We start from the raw sequence: 17,791 nt of genomic DNA on the forward strand, positions 1-17,791 counted from the left end.
CTCTGTTTTATTGATTGTGTAGACCCACTTCAAGAGGTTTCCACGTGTACTAGGTTCTACTTATATTACTTGCTCCATTCATGATCCTACTAAAATAAACAGGATCAATATCAGGCAAGGTGAAAAATGAGTTTGAAAGATGACCACTGCTGGCCTATGTGTATGGTCCTCTTCTGACCGCACTAATTGGCCACAATGAAGCCAGAAGTGATCTGGCCTGATGAACAGACAGATTATATATGATGATTCTGTTGCTCAAATCTCAGCACAAGTGGCAGGATTGGCTCATGTCTGGTCACCTTAAGAAGTCAAGTAGAAAGGGGGAGAAATCTACAATAAAACAGAACATGTGCATTTTGTGTGCTAAATTATACCTAGTGTACACTAGTGCTATATTTACATTGTAGATACCTATAGGTAAGACTCAGTAGGTTCCTCTTTCCTGTTCCTATGAAGAGAAGTTAGGTAGAAACTAAAATGATTAAAGATGAGATTAGAGGGTCATGAGTTTGATTCCCGACACATGACCTTAAATGTATGGAGTTTATATGTACTCTCTGTGTTTGCGTTGGTTTTGTTTGAGTGCTCCATTTTCCTCCCAAACTCCAAAAACATACTGGTAGGTTAATTGACTGCTATCAAATTAACCTTAGTCTCTCTCTGTCTGTGTGTGTATGTTAGGGAATTTAGACTGTAAGCCCCAATCGGGAAGTGACACATGTGAGTGAGTTCTCTGTACAGTGCTGTGGTGCTATATAAATAGCTGCTGATAATGATAAAATAAGTTGAACTGAAATTACTGAGGCTTTTTTGCATGCAGGAACCACTTGGGGCTGCAGCAAAGCCAGTGTGCCATAGCTATCACTGGTTTCTTTAACCCCATTAGCTAGACCAGCTTCCAAGACATTAACAGTAGTTATTTGCATTTTTTAATTTGTGAAATATTTAGTCTCATAAGGTTTTCAGGCATTTTAAGAGGCAGAATAACTCGTCAGATTGACATATTTTATTTTTTATGTAATTTTTTCATGTCAGTTTCTTAATTGATTGGTTCTTAGATAAAATAGTTTTTTGTGGGCTACCCAGTGATGTGTTTGGGATTATTTGGTGAGATTGGTAGCCCATTGTGTACTTTTTTGTTTATGCGGTATATGTTGAGGTTTAAAGGAACATAAAAATAAATAAAAACATGTAAGAAATTGTGTTGTGTGTTTTGTACATTGTCGATTTCAGTTAGTTGAAGTCATCTGAAAAGCACATCAGTCATGTTTCCATAACCATGCAGTAAGTAATACACGTTGTTACAGACAGCAATAAAGATGACATCAGTTTCGTTTTTAGCATTTCCTTTGCTTATAAACATAATAAAAATGGAACACAATGGCCCCTGTTTGCGGTATAGCAGCAATAAGTTGGGAGTTTAGAAGTGGCGGTATGGAAAATGTAAGTGAATAGAATTTGATAGTTTTGCAATCAAAGCTGTGGGATAATTGGTGTTATGGCATAATACTGTATAAAAATTCTGTGTCTACAACATAAATAATGTTCTATGACTAGCTAAGTGGATACAGTAAAATGATAAACACAAACAAGGGTTTTTGTTTAGTCAGAGACACTTTTTATTAACTCTTTTTTTTGGCGATGCCTGGTTCGTGTGTGTGTGTGTGTGGGAACAATTATTGACTTCAACAGTGTATTGCGCTATCCAATCAGAGGTCAGAGATTAACATCACATTCATTTGTAGTACCCAGCAGGGTCACAGGTCTTACCATAACAGGCGTTGAATGTGTAGTGATAACTAAGCCACAACCCCACCTTGTGATGTAAATTAGTTTCATATTAGTATCTGGCTGTAATCATCCAGTGTAAAGATTTCATCAGTGTATGACATGAGAAGCTACTTATAAGATTCCCAGCTACGTGTAAGATTCCTTTCCACAAATATCCCTATGGGTTTCTTAGACCTGGCAAAACACCACCAAGAATTATTTCTTTATTTTTGAGTAACGGAGGGACTGCCTTGGGCAAAACCTGTTATAGGACTCAATTTTATTATAAAACCCAGTACACAAACATATTGATGCCAAGAATAATTGCTGGACAAAATATATAATTGCAGTACACAAATGATCCAAGTAAAAATAGCGGGTGGGGAATGGTTATCAACCTCCACCTTCTGGCAATAGCAGGGTAATAGGAAAATATGGCATAATAATAATTAATAAATATAATTAATACTAATGACTGACCACAATATGTGATCGGTATACTACGACATATATCCATATTTTGATATACACTCATTGGTTCTATAGTCTTCCTAGGACACCTCACTGATTAATCATACCTCTTTCCTTGTGGCCATAGTCTCCTTCTGCTTCCAAATTACTGTAACCTGTTCTTGCAGCCTCTCCAGTAGACAAACTATTCTACTCAGTACAGGGGCACCAAGAGTAGGGGGGGCAGGTACAAAGCACCGGGGATTGGACTGCTTGTGTAGTGGGAGGAGCCACCTACCTGGTGTGGTCAGGCCACCTTCGGCATCTATGGAATGGGCTAAATGAAATAACCGATGTAAAAAAAACACCCTTTGGAACAGCTAATTACTTCAACCCAGGTAACTACAATAATGAAATATAGAGTTGGGATCAGAGCACTTTACAATAGGTAGAGTGTGCAGTATCTGTCAGAAGAAGTGTTGACTGTTTTATTTCTTTGCTTTACAGAATAATACAGTATACAAAAGCACAATTTCTCTTATGTCTTTTCTCCAGCTAGAAGACACTGAAGAATTTCACAGAAAGATAAATGAGGACACACTGTTACATGCTCCCGTCTTTGTCATCAAGCCTCGCTCTCATACTATCTGGGAGACGCAGAATGTGAAATTTCACTGCACAGTGAGTGGTTGGCCAGAGCCACGAGTCACCTGGTACGTTCATGTTTACTTCTGTATTAATGTAGTTGTTGGGGCAGCGATCTCAGCATAACAGGCAAAGTAGTGTGGATGCAGCTCCAAGTCTGAGGAGAGGGCCTGAACCCTCCTAGATTAAGTATACAAAAGTAATTATAATAGGCGCATAAGGGAATTTTTTTTGGAGAGAGATGAGGAATTCAGAAAGGAACAGTGTCGTTCTTTTCTATTTTTATACTCCAGAAAAGCATTTATTCCAGCGCCTAAGTAAAACATTTTTCAACTAAATGAACCACAGAAGCAAGGTTGTATGTTTCTCTCTTCTTGGCTGCTGTCCTTGACCCTATACATCTTGTCCAGGGTTACTTTTCAGCTCTATTTATACCAAGTGGCCTCTAAAATAATTCCTTATAACCGCGACAGATTCCTATATTAAATATCACCAGAATTTCTGTATCATGTACCTGTGGAAAAACACTTACATGTATATAATAGCATACTTGCCAACTTTTCCTCGTTGGCTTCAGGGAGATCCCGGGGAAGGTGGGCGTGCGGGGGCGGGGCTTGATGAATCGCATAATTTTGGCACTGCCCCCTAAATGATTGTCACAATTTTGGCCAATTAGAGCAGGGAGTGGGGCTAAGATGACGCGATATTTGCGTCATTAAGCCCCGCCACTTATCTATTGCAGGAGTGAGAACCGGGAGGTTGCCCTGCTCTCCCGGGAGCCCGGGAGGTCTCCCAGAAATGCGGGAGTCTCCCGGACATTCCAGGAGAGTATTTAACTATGTGTTAAAGAAAAACAGCTAATGAATCTCTAGAGACTGAAATGTCTTTTACATTTCTGTCCCCATTACTGAAGTAATGTTGTCTTACCTGTCAGTCTTTTATTAAATCTTGGTCTCCATGAAAATGGCCACCTCCATAGGCATCAATACATGGACATATGACACAATTTCTGAACTGTGTCATCATGCCACAGATGGTGAAGCCAACCACGTCTTGTACTGGCTCAGCCTCAGGGAGAATGCCAGACTCTTCAGGGAGTGAGGGAGATCACCCCTATTTCAGGGAGTCTTCCTGACATTCAGGGAGAGTTGGCAAGTATGTATAATAGCCACAGGATATCTGAAATAATGTAATCAGTTCTCCACCCACCTCTTAACCAGAATAGCTCCAGAATGTCCACTGCACAAGTATTAAGTTCAGAGTTCTTAGTAATAATATTCCAGGAAAGCATTAACTTGAGGCTCACGGCGTTCACAAAGGTCCTCTGTGTTTGTGTTGAGCAGATCAATGCAGTTCAAAACTATTTACTATGTTGCTGATTCACACATCATATATATTAAAATATGTACTTTTGTATCTCCAAAGGAGAGCACAATGCAGTCTGACAATTAGAGTACATTGCTCTCTCTGTTTGACTGAGCGGTTACATATAGTACTTATAAATAAGCTGCATTTTCCAGAATAGTGTTTCAGTCCACAAAATGCCTATCTCCCCTGTATTTGTGCAACAGGTACATGGGAACCAAATGTATACTTTATTGTATTTAAGATTGACAAAAAGAAGAGCACTTCTATACACCCTTGTAAACATGTGTCCCTCTGACTTCTTTGTGTTTCTTTTATTCAGGTATAAGAACAATGTTCCTATCAATGACCAAACTCATCCAGAGAAATACAAAATTGAAAGTGCATATGGTCTTCACTCGCTGGAGATTAATAAGTGAGTAACGGATAAGGTCTGAGTAGCTGAGGAGTATATACATTAACCTATCCACATTTACCATACTTGCCTACTTTGGGCAAGTTCTTTTCGGGAGGGGGCGTGATGGAACGGCGGGAGGGGCAGGGCATGGACGCGTCATTTTGTGACGGCACTAGCGGGATGCGGGAGATTTGCCAGCTCTCCCAGGAGTCCGTGAGACTGACCCGAATTTCGGGAGTCTCCCAGACATTCCGGGAGAGTTGGCAAGTATGCATTTACTATAACTATATATGTCAGTGTTTCATGCAATTTTTTACACTGTTTTTCCCATAAATAAGTGGACAATATTGTTAGTTTTATGTATCTTATTGTTTGTTAATGCAATCATACAGTGAATGTCAGAATGTGATGTACTTATCATTACACAAGTGATCAGAGATTAACACCGTTTTGTGTCTGTTTCCACAACTCTTGTCACCTCTCCATCAGTTTAAATTACACACTTATCACAAGTCACAAGTAAACCATTGGGCTTGGAAGAATGTAATACGGGTTTACAGGGCTTGCACACAAGGCTAAACAAAAAATCCTTCTAGAGGCACTATAGCTAGTACAATACCTACACGCTGTATTTAAAGTCTTATTGTACATATTTTTATTGTGTTTACTAAACTAATTAAATAATATTTTATTTGTTTAGTTAATTGCCTTGGGACATTATAACATTTTTTTAAATCTCTTGGGGCCTGATTCATTAAGGATCTTATCTCAAGAAACTTCTTATTTCAGTTTCCTGGACAAAACCATGTTGCAATGCAAGGGGTGCAAATTAGTATTCTGTTTTGTGTGCTACATGAAAAAACAGTCAGTATTTAACTTATGTGCAAAACAGAATATTAATTTGCACCCCTTGCATTGTAACATGGTTTTGTCCAGGAGACTGAAATAAGAAGTTTCCTAAGTTAAGATCCTTAATGAATCAGGCCCCTTAATTGTAAAAGTTTTAAGGTAACATAAAGATGAAACAGGCAAACAGTTACGGTATTGCAAACATTTTATACTCCCAGTACATGTAACTCAGTTAACACAGGCTGGGAGGACATTATAACATTTTAATTTGCCACAGTGAGATCTTTCCTTTCACCAATTACTTGAGGTGATGCTTCTGCTTTGATTTTTCAATGTAACATTAAAACAATAATCTGGAAATGTGTACAACGTAATATCTCACTTCCAATGCATATATTACGTAAAATATTTGGATTGTTCTCTGTTCATGTGACATATTGCGGACATTTGATTTGTTTTGTTTTTTCGTTACATTACATAAGTAAGCTACAGCTGTGTTTCTGTTCTATTTCTGGGTCAGTACTACGTTCTTGGGATACCTGTCATGATCTTTACAAATAAATGTATCAATGACCCTGTATTAACAGCTAGCAGGTGGCACAAGGAGATAAACTGATGGAATGTTTTGTTACAGCTATGATAATTCTGCTATAGATTTAGCATGAGGGTATTAAGCTTACAGCACATGAATAAAAATTCTGTTTACATAATCTTGGCCAGAGCGAGTCCTTGGGGCGAGTTAGGTGGCGCCGGTCTCCCGTTGGAAGCAGTGCCCCGCCCCCTCGCTTTACGCCCAAACCCCACAGACACCATAGTCAAGCACCACACTCCCAGCATAACACTAACATGAAGGAGCAGCTGCTAGTTTTACATGTAAGAAGCTGCTGGCTACCTCTCCTTCATCTCAATGACCAACGCGCCATGTGGGGGCGCTGCAGGTCTTTAAAAACACAGGATGAGTGCCATTATTGTACCTCCGGCCCTGTAAATAATCTGCTGCACACATACATGACAAAAATGAACATATTATGAAATTCAAAGTGTTAAAGGGATTCTTTAGATAAACATTTTTTTCTCTGTGTTATGATATACCCCCATAATTGTCATATGTCACAGTTTTTGTGCTTAAATTAATGCCAGTGTAAGTTCGGAACACTTCAGCTATGGAATCAGCAGAGCGTTGGTGACTTTTACACACCATGCGCCTTAGCAGTCGTTGACCCCGCTCTGTGATTTTACATGGTCTTCTGCTTCATGGCTGAGTTGTTGTTGTTCCTAAACACTTCCACTTTTTAATAATATCACTTACAGCTGACCGTGGATTATCCAGCAGGGATGAAATTTCATGAACCATCTTATTGCAAAGGTGGCATCCTATCACAGCTTGAAGTCACTGAGCTGTTCAGAATGACCTATTTTGTATCACAAATGTTTGCAAATGTAGACTGCATGGCTAGGTGCTTGATTTTATACACCTCTGGCAAAGGGTCTGATTGAAACACCTCAATTCAATAATTAACATGTGTGACCAAATACTTTTGTCCATATCGTGTATATTGTGATGAGGTTGGTATTTAGACGACGCTTCACTCCAGGATAGCGGAATCAAGTGTCCAATTTTATTGTCAGGATGGTTAGGACAGCAAGATTTTCAGCATATAATACACGTCTAGCCATAGGGCTGGAGTGCTAAGAACCACAGAGTTACCCGGACAATTAACTTCTTGATCCTATACATCCATTTAAATAGCACATGGTCAGTGACGAACATGAAGTCTTGTAGGAAGGAGAGGAAATTACTAGAGTCAAGACAAAGTGCAAGTCAGAAGTAGATCTATGAGGGAGAAAGAGTATTTTTATATAACATTTGAAATGTATGCAGGGGTAGTGTTGTTAAGGGCTTTGTAGATAAGGGAGAGTAGTTTGAATTGGATTCTGGAGGACACAGGGAGCCAGAGTAGAGTAGGGATTTGCCTTGTGGTGCAGCAGATGTGGAGCTGTGAGAGAGGAAGATCAGTCTTGCAGCAGCATTTAGGATGGATTGAAGTGAGAATATATGGGTGTCGGAAATGCCAGGTAACAGGAGGTTGCAATAGTCAAGACAGGAGATGATGAGAGAATGCATAAGAGTTTTTGTTAGCATGTTTGGTAAGAAAAGAGCATATTCTCTGGTAATGTTTTTAAGGTAGAGTTGACAGGACTGTGAGAGGGTCTGGATGTGAGGAGAAAGCCTTGTGGGACCCCAGCAGATAGTGGGAGTGGAGGGGAGAATGTGCCGGAGGTAGAAACACGAAATGAGTGGTTTGATATGTAGGAAGCTAGAGGTTTGTGTGCATGCTCAGATGTAATAATGCATATTATACGCCAAACCTGCAATTTGCGTTCAACTCAACATACGCCCCTGAATATTTTACACTAAGGAGATATGTACAAAGGATAATATAGTTTTAAATGTGAAGTTAAAAATGTAATTATAATATGGATATTTTACAGGTGTGATTTTGAGGACACCGCACAATATCATGCGTCAGCTATGAATGTAAAAGGGGAGAACTCTGCATTCGCTTCTCTTGTGGTGAAGAGTACGTTTGCAAATTTTTACTTTTCCTCTATATACCTTTATTTGCACTATAGACAGTGCATCTGTCCTTAAATTAATTGAATTATTTCTTTTTAACAGGGTATAAAGGGGACTTGGATGTGACGCCTTTCCCTCCTTCAAAGGGGGAACCATTCAGCTGTGAGTTATAATTTTTGCAGCTATTTTACAGTTCATATAATGTATGAAAATGATTAGTAATATATTTTCTAAGTACAGTACTTTGTGAAAATAACATTGATTAATACTGATAATGTGGTTTTGGTCTGTAACATAAAAATACAACGCACATTATGGGAACAGATGGCACATTCAGACAATTCATGCTAACAAAGTATTCTAAGGGCTAGATTTACTAAGCTGCAGGTTTGAAAAAGTGGGGTTGTTGCCCATAGCAACCAATCAGATTCTAGCTGTCATTTTGTAGAAGGCACTAAATAAATGAAAGCTAGAATATGATTGGTTGCTATAGGCAACATCCCCACTTTTTCAGACTCGCAGCTTAGTAAATCTAGCCCTAAGTGTTATATTTTTAAGGCTGGGGGTTCTACATATAAAGGTCATATGACTGTCATACACAATGAGAAAATAATATGTGGCTGTTGAATGGTATTAGTCCTCTCATCGGATAATATTAGGAACTGATTGATCTCGTACAGTACAACATAATTATATGCTATGTTCTGAAACTTCAACAAAGTGGACATAAAACAATACAGATGAGCTGACACTAAGGGCCTAATTCATTAAGGATCTTAACTTGAGAAACTTCTTATTTCAGTCTCCTGGACAAAACTATGTTACAATGCAAGGGGTGCAAATTAGTATTCTGTTTTGCACATAAGTTAAATACTGACTGTTTTTTCATGTAGCACACAAATACTTGATATCTTATTTGTACACTGAAATGTAAAGTTGATATTTGTGTGCTACATGAAAAACAGTCAGTATTTAACTTATGTGCAAAACAGAATACTAATTTGCACCACTTGCATTGTAACATGGTTTTGTCGAGGAGACTGAAATAAGAAGTTTCTCAAGTTAAGATCCTTAATGAATCAGGCCCTAAGTTATTGATATTATTGATATTGTGTGGCTAGAAAATTGGTTATCATTACAAACAGAAGATAGAGCATGTATCAAGATACCCACAATAATCATTAAAATAATGTACAGAATCCTTCTAGTAACATTAATAAGCAGAGTTCCTTTTAAACTGTTCCTGTTGGTTTATATAATGCAATTTGCAAGGAATATTTTATGGTGTAGGGCATATATTGTCTGTTAATGCATCATTCAATTACATTATCTGTGAATAGAATTGTAAGCACAATTGCACAATGTCTGGGCAGTTATTAGTTAGGAAACATTTATTACGGACAATCCAAAAAAAATAAAAGATAACACTCACAAGTGTAATGAATTACAATAAATATGAGGTAATCGTAGTGACCAGTCCTCAAAAGTATATTAACCCTATTTTTTAATAACAATTTCTATTTCTATATTAAATGCTGAGCAGGAGCCATCTAACAGCTGGGAACAGTATCATTACACAGGAACCAGCTCTTTACTGTTAAATAGCTTACTGATCCTGTTAGATTGTGGCATGTGTAGCCAGGATGTACATTTCACAAAGTACCATATTGTTATTCTTGAGAAGCAGTTTTCTTTTTATACACATGGGCACTATGTTGAACTGCTGCATGGAGAGTAATGTTTTGCTCTAAGTACATATTTTTGCTTCTTATCACTGTCTCATTGAGTTTTTCTTGCAGTTGCTGTCACCCCATATGGCTTTGCTACTAAGTTCGATATCCATTTTGTTGATTCATTCGGAGTTTCCTTTGGCAAAGAAGGTGACACCCTGAGTCTGGGTTCCACAGTCATTATTCACCCAACCATTAAACGCTTTCAGCCAGAAATCCAGTGGTACCGAAATGGTAGGGGACTATTACTCATTTCATTGAATGTTGTACATACAGTGGTACCAAAATGGTGGGGGACTATTTCTCACTTCATTGAATGTTGTACATACAGTGGTACCAAAATGGTAGGGGACTATTGCTCATTTCATTGAATGTTGTACAGGCCTAATAAGTGTGGAAATATAGAAACAGAAATATAAGAGTGAATTTGAAACAACCACAATCAGAGGTGGAACTAGCGAGCTGTGGCCCCGGGTGTATGAAGGTAGGGAGGAGGGAACCGGGGCCCCAGACCCTCTGCTTCTGCCATGCAGCGGGCCCCATTATCTCCATGGACCCCAGTGCACGGCACCGGCCGCATGAATGGTAGTTCCGCCACTGACCACAATACCACCTTAGTTGTGTACTAAAATATTTCTTCTCTAACACTATACAGCTTATTGCAAATAAGACCTTGTTAAAAATCATCCATTTGTCAACAAAACTTTCTATTGTCATGTTACTATTTTATTTTTAAACTCATCACACTGCTAATAGGAAGACCTTTTATTTTAGACCTAATGTTCCATAAATTGCACTGTTTGTGCTTAAGAATACTATAAAGCTCATTAATATCAGATGTCAGTTGGGATGAACAGTAGTTTCAGTCTGACAATGATCGTCTACGACTATGTATGTGGTCACCGTCCATCCTTGCTAATGGCACACTGTCTGACCCTTGTGTTTAGCCCAAGCACGGAACAGTCAGATATTTCAGATTTGATCACACAAGTGTCTGTATACACTCATAAGCCTACTTACTGTTTATCCAGGCACTGTTTTTTGCTATTTTAATTAGATATAGCACAATGCTAAAAATATTTACTTATCAGACAGTAAGTATTTTAATGCATCTATGTATATGAAAGATACATTTGCACTGATATATATAATGCGTTGTGGAACACGCTAAGATCAGCACTGATTCTTGTAAGCAATTATTATATAGTATAATTATGATACAATTGTAGTAATGTTAAAGGTTTAGTTTTGCTTTGTTTTTTAAATCATTTAGTACAATACATTACTAGATTTGAATTTTGAAACTGCTGACGTTGGGGACAACAAGGTGGGTGGAGAATCGTAGTATAGATCTTGACGGTTATCAATAGCAAGGAATGGCTATGTAGCTTTGGCCATTCCACGTTGAATGGCATGTTTTTAGTTTATCAGTTTGCTTGGATGTTTCTGGAGAGACCTGACCAACTGACAGAAACAAGTGACAGAAACTAAAAAGAGGTGAGAGAAAGAGTGAGATATGGAGGGAACTAGAGAAGAGAGATAGAGAGAGATAAAATATCATCATGATTGTTTAATTATAAGGCGCCACAGATTCTGCAGTGCTGTACAGCAAAGGTACATCAATACAAAACAAAATACGTATGTAATAATAAAACATAAATACAATAATAATACATAACCCAGATAATACCTAGGTGCAAATTAGAATAATAAAGTACAACAATACACATAGCCAACATAGTGGATAGCACAATACAGCATATTATATACAACATACAATGTAACAAGGACATACAGATAGGATCGACAGATGGGAGAAGGGTAGAAAGGAAGGAATGGCGCATATCTATAGAAAAGAAACCTTGCTTCATTTTACTCATCTGATGGGTTGAGACATTTTTGCAGATTATTGCTTCTTATGGTTAGTAACTACATTGCATTTTGTATGATCATAGCAATTGTCCATTTCATTTCGCATGGGCAGCATGGTGGCTTAGTGGTTTAGCACTTCTGCCTCCCAGCACTAGGGTCATGAGTTCAATTCCAGACCATGGCCTGATCTCTGTAGAGTTTGTATCTTCTCCCTGTGTTTGCGTGGGTTTCCTCTGGGTGCTCTGGTTTTCTCCCACACTCCAAAAACATACTAATAGGTAAATTGGCTGCCATTAAATTGACTTTAGTCTCTCTTGGTCCGTGTGTGTTAGGGAATTTAATGTTAGGAAACTGTAAGCCCCAATGGGGCAGGGACTGATGTGAGTGAGTTCTCTGTACAGCACTGCAGAATTAGCACTACTAATTAAATAGCTGATGATGATGATATACTTTATGGTCGTGTTCTACAGGAGCTCTTCTTTTTTCTGTGATTTGTCTTTGTCTCATTGTATATATTATGTTCTCTGTTATTTTGCAGCCATCAGTATTATAGATTGCGTTAAGCTAGTTATTCCTTATAATGTTGTCTCATTTTGTTACATGCTAAAACTAACATACGACTGTGTTTAATGCACTTTGTTTAATTTTTAGGCGTTCTGATTACCCCATCCAAATGGGTCAGCATGCACTGGAGTGGAGAACATGCCTCTTTGACCCTGAGACATCTCAATAAGGAGGATGAAGGACTGTACACCCTGCGAGCAGTCATGGGAGAGTACTATGAACAGTACAGTGCCTATGTATTTGTCAGAGGTAAGAAGAAATCATTCATCTCTTCATATACTATAAATGTAATTTTACTATTACTACATTTGTATATGTATAACTTCAGCCTATAGCTTTCTACAAAACATTGGTTAGTAAAGTGTTGTGGTTAACAAAATGCTCCTACGTGAACAGATTGTCATATACCGATTACTAACATCTCATGCAAGGGATATATGCTTTCACATATTGAAATAAATTAGGGCAAAACTATACAATACAATAAACTTGTGTGTATATATATATATATATATATATATATATATATATATATATATATATATATATATATATATATATTATACACACACACACACACACACACACAGTGGTGGACAAAAATACTGGCACCCTTGCAGCTTTTTCTAATAATGCACCATCTCTTTAAAAAAAATAAAAAATCGGATTGCATTAGAAGAAAACATAAACCACATAACAATTTACTAGGTTGTAGCTCATTGCACTCTTTAAATGGGCTGGACTAAATTACTGCCATCTGTTTGAGTAGTTAGAAATAATTAGATTGCAAGCAGCTGATTCTCCTTCACTTTGTTTCCTCGCTCTGCTAGACTATTAGCTCCCACAAACAGTGCCCTTTCTACTTTCCGTCTCCTGCCCTCACCTCCTTGTCCACTTGTAAAGGTTTATTTTTGTTCTAAATTGTGTCTTCTGCTATCGTTTGTTCTCTTGCTCCAATATTTAGTAGTATTATGTTCTATTTTTATGTTGCTGATTGTACGGCGCTGTGGAATCTTTGGAACCTCATATATTATGATGGTAATGTTGATGATAACAAGGATTATGATGATGGACAAGAAAACAAAGACAGACAATTATTTGCGGAGGTCAGAGAGAAGATTGTAGCGAAGCATGGGTAATATCAAGGTTACAAGTCAGTCTCCACAGATTTTCTTGTTCCTGCTTCCACCATACATAAGTTTATTAATAGATTTAACCACTGTAGCCAACCTCCATGGATGTAGCTGTAAGAGAAAACTTGAGATTAATAAGAGTAAATAAAAGTAAACCAGGAGAACCCCACTGCTGAGAGAGAGACATAAGAAAGCAGACTGACGTTCGCCAAAATACAGCTGAACAAGCCAAATTTCTTCTGAGAGAATGTCCCGTGGACAGATGAGACCAATTTGGAGCATTTCATTCCTGTGTTCACAGAAAACACTCCACCAGACCGGATGGGCGTCCGGGAGGCTGAGTGGGCCTCCTCCTATCCCCTAGCTGTACTTTTCGGGTCATTCCAACTGTACCTTCCCCCTCTCTTTCTCCTCCATTGAAGTACACTCCATCTGTCACTTCTCTCCCATCCACCTCTGTGTCTCTGTCATCTACCATCCCCCTGGCCCCACCTCTCTTTTCCTTGACAACTTCACTGTCTGGCTCCCCCACTACCTTTCCTCTGACCTTCCCTCCATCAAACTTGGCAACTTTAACTTCCCTATTGACAACTGCTCTGACCCTCCATCAAACTTCTCGCCCTTTCCACCTCCCTAGGCCTTACTCAGTGGACCTCTTCCCCCACCCACTGTCTTGGTCACTCCCTGGACCTTGTCTTCTCTCATCTCTGCAAGCTCTCTGACTTCTCAAACTCTCCCTTCCCACTCTCTGACTACCATCTCCTTTCCTTCACTCTGTCCTCCTCCCCTGCTTCCGCCTCGCCTAAAACTACCCTCGCTATGCACAACCTCAATGCTATTGACCCTACCTCTTTCTCCTCCTCTCTCAAAACTTTCCTTTCACCTCTACCCCTCTCTGGTCTGCCCTGACCAGGTGTCCCCTCTCTACAATATCTCCCTTACTACTGTACTGGATGCTGTTGCCCTGGCCTCCTCTATCTGCGAGCACCGCCTCATTCCCCAACCCTGGCACTCCAATCTCACCCGCCTTCTCCAAAAGTGCTCTCGCACTGCTGAACGCCTCTGGAGGAAATCTCTCTCCCGGCCAACTTCCTTCACTTTTAATTTATCGTCACCTCATTCTGCTCCACCCTCTGCCTTGCTAAACAATCCCCGCCGCCTCTTTGCCAGCTTCAACTCCCTCCTCCCCCCCACCCCGCCATCCCTCTCCACTTCTGACTTCTTCCACCTTCTTCTCTTCCAAAATTGAGGCCATCAGACAGAACATCTCCTCCTCCCATCCTTCTCCCGCCTCCCTCATCACTTCACCTCCCTCCAACAACCAACATTGGTTCTCTTTCTGCCCTACATCGGGTGAACAAGTTTGCTCCCTTATTCTTTCCTCTCCACCATCTACCTGTCCTCTCGCTCCCATCACCTTTCACTTTCTCTCTACCACTGCCTGCTCTTACCTTGCACACCTTTTCAACCTATCACTCTCCTCTGGCATAGTCCCCTCCTCATTAATCACACTCTTATCTCTCCCATCCTCAAAAAACCTAATCTTGACCCCACCTCTCTTGCTAATTAACACGCTATCACTTCTCTCCTATGCCTCCAAATTACTTGAGAGGATTGTCTGCACCCACGTCACCAGACACCTCTCGGACAATTCCCTCCTCGAGCCTCTCCAATCTGGTTACCGCCCCCTCCACTCCACCAAAACTGGCCTGGGCAAAGTTACTGATGATCTCCTATTAGCCTAATCCAGGGGTCACTTCTCCCTACTCATCTTCTTCGACCTCTCTGCGGCCTTCAACACCGTGGACCACCCCCTCCTGCTAAAACTCTTCTCTCTCTTGGCCTCTCTGGATCTGTCCTCGCCTGGTTCTCCTCATACCTCGCCAAACCGCTCCTTCTCTGTATCCACGTCTGGTTCTTCCTCCACCCCTTCCCCTCTCCCTGTTGGAGTCCCACATGGCTCTGTTCTCGCCCCTCTACTCTTTTCGCTCTATACCTCCTCCCTTGGTGCTCTCATATCCTCCTTCGGTCTTCAGTATCACCTTTATGCTGACGACATTCAAATCTACATCTCCTTGCCCGATCTTTCCTCTACCCTTCTCTCTCGTGTATCCGACTGCCTCTCCGCCATCTCCTCCTGGATGTCCTTGCGCTTTCTCAAAATTAACATCTTTAAAACTGAACTCATTGTCTTTTCTCCCCCTAGACTCCTCTCCCACCATGACCTCTCTATCATTGTCAACAACACCACCATCTCCTCTGTCACCCAACTCTGCTGCCTGGGCATTACCCTCGACTCCTCTCTCTCTTTTGCCCCCCACATTCAATCCCTTGCCCAAGCCTGTTGCTTCCAACTACACAACATTGCCCACATCCGGCCCTTACTCTCTCAAGACGCGACCAAATCATCCAGGCACTCATCATCTCCCGCCTTGATTATTGCAACCTCCTCCTTACCAGCCTCCCCCACTCCCATCTCACCCCCCTCCGCTCTATATTCAATGTGGCTGCAAGACTCATCTTCCTTTCTCACCTCCTCTGCCTCCCCTCTCTGCCTTGCCTTACACTGGCTTCCCGACCCTTAGAGAATCCTTTTCAAACTCCTGACCATCACTTAGAAAGCTCTCTCCCAGTCTACTGCACCCTATATCTCTAACCTCCTCTCCATTCACACTCCTGCCCGCTCCCTGCGCTCGGCCAATGACTGTCACCTCTCCTTCACTCTGATCACTTCTTCCCACTCCAGAATCCAAGACTTCTCCCGTGCAGCCCCCCTTCACTTGAACTAACTTCCTCACTCCATCCCTCTCTCTCCTAATCTGTGTTCCTTCAAACGGGCACTTAAAACCCACCTGTTCCTCAAAGCCTACCAACCTCTCACCTAACCTCCTCATCTCCTCCGCTCATTCTCCCCTCTCTCCTCCCATCCCCCCTGTTCTCTCTCCACATACTTCAACTGGCTCCCTTTGTGCCTGAGTTTTTTTTACCCTCCCTTAGAATGTAAGCTAGTTTGAGCAGGGCCCTCTTCCCTCCGGTCTCCATACTTGTTCTTCTGCTCCGTCTTTACTGCATTGGCCTACCTGGAATTTCTGAAGTTTTGGTATTTTTTGTTTATTGTTCAGTAATGTTTCACCCTGTATAGTCTACTGTGTGTGCTGTGTATGGCGCTGCGGAACTCTTGTGGCGCCTAACAAATAAAGGATAATAATAATAACAAAGTGTAGCTTTCAAAGAAAGAACACCTTACCTAGAGTCAAACATGGAGGAGGTTCAGTGATGTTTTTGGGTTGCTGTGCTGCATCTAGAACTGGGTGCCTTGAAGATCTGATCAATGTTGAACCCGGTATTAGAAGGCTGGGTCTCCATTGAATGTCATGGGTCTTACAACAGGACAATGTCCCAAAATACATTTTAAAAAGCTCCCAGGAATGGTTGAAGGCAAGATGCTGCGCTGTTCTGAAGAGTCCAGATCTAAATCCCATTGAACACCTGTGGAGAGATCTGAAACCTCTAAATTGGGAAACCTGGGAGAAGTCACTTCTAAAATTTAGGAGAACTGGAGCAGTTTGCACAAGAAGAGGGGACCAAACTGCCAGTAGAGAGGTGCAAGAAGCTCGTCCATGACTATAGGAAGCGGTTGCTTGTATATATTTTGATCAAAACTTATTCTACCAAATATTAAATCTAAGGTGTCAATAATTTTGCCAATCCCATTTGTTTTCTGATTTAAAATCATGTACAGTGTTAGATCCAGAATAAAAAACAAGGGTTTTTTAATATTAAATAATTGTGGAGACAAACCACTGTTGTTACTTATGTTTAAAGGAAACATGAGTCATTTGAAAATAGTGCAAGAATGCCAACATTTTTAGCCACAACTATGCACTAAGTATAATATATATATATATATATATATATATATATATATATATATATATATTATAAACTTCACAAGGTACATTTATGTACCAATGAACTGTAGATATATCTGTCCAGTTATTACTTTATTCGGGAAGCACAAAGTAGGCAAAGCAAGAGAGTACGGCTATAGCTGTTTGCTAATCCACAGCAAAATCTTTCAAACAGAATTCAGAGCTTAATTTTAAAATACTAATAATCGTATTTGCATTGCCAATCATTTAGATATAGCCTCGCAAATACAATCATGTCACCAATTCATCAGGCTAAATAATGGCATTGTGTTTATTGTTTGAGGTAACATGAAAAAATGTTTTCCTATTTGTCGCCTGATTTTATAAGAGAATTAATTTTTGCTTCTTTTTAGGCAGTGCTAGGGTCTCACATTTCCAGTAGTGTGGGGACAGATTTAATCTATGTGTCAGCTGTTGCTGAGAGCAGCTGATAGTCTGGCAGTCTAGCACTAATGACGTGCTTTGAATTCTTTGCCCTAAGTAAAGGGTCCAAAAAGACACCAGTG

At 40.1% G+C, this 17,791-nt stretch overlaps 1 protein-coding gene across 2 annotated transcripts in view; it reads left to right on the forward strand.

Annotated features, from left to right (window-relative positions):
• Positions 1 to 17,791, forward strand: part of MYOM1 (myomesin 1) — a 95,106-nt gene that overhangs the window by 24,339 nt on the left and 52,976 nt on the right. For both annotated transcript variants that reach the window (XM_075213362.1, XM_075213363.1), the window contains 6 exons: positions 2,776 to 2,933; positions 4,553 to 4,645; positions 7,970 to 8,058; positions 8,157 to 8,216; positions 9,854 to 10,018; positions 12,308 to 12,469. In XM_075213362.1, the coding sequence (XP_075069463.1) occupies positions 2,776 to 2,933; positions 4,553 to 4,645; positions 7,970 to 8,058; positions 8,157 to 8,216; positions 9,854 to 10,018; positions 12,308 to 12,469 (727 nt within the window). The remainder of the gene's footprint in view (positions 1 to 2,775; positions 2,934 to 4,552; positions 4,646 to 7,969; positions 8,059 to 8,156; positions 8,217 to 9,853; positions 10,019 to 12,307; positions 12,470 to 17,791) is intronic.

The sequence above is a fragment of the Mixophyes fleayi genome, chromosome 5 (assembly GCF_038048845.1).
Source record: "Mixophyes fleayi isolate aMixFle1 chromosome 5, aMixFle1.hap1, whole genome shotgun sequence".
NCBI classification, from domain to species: domain Eukaryota; kingdom Metazoa; phylum Chordata; class Amphibia; order Anura; family Limnodynastidae; genus Mixophyes; species Mixophyes fleayi.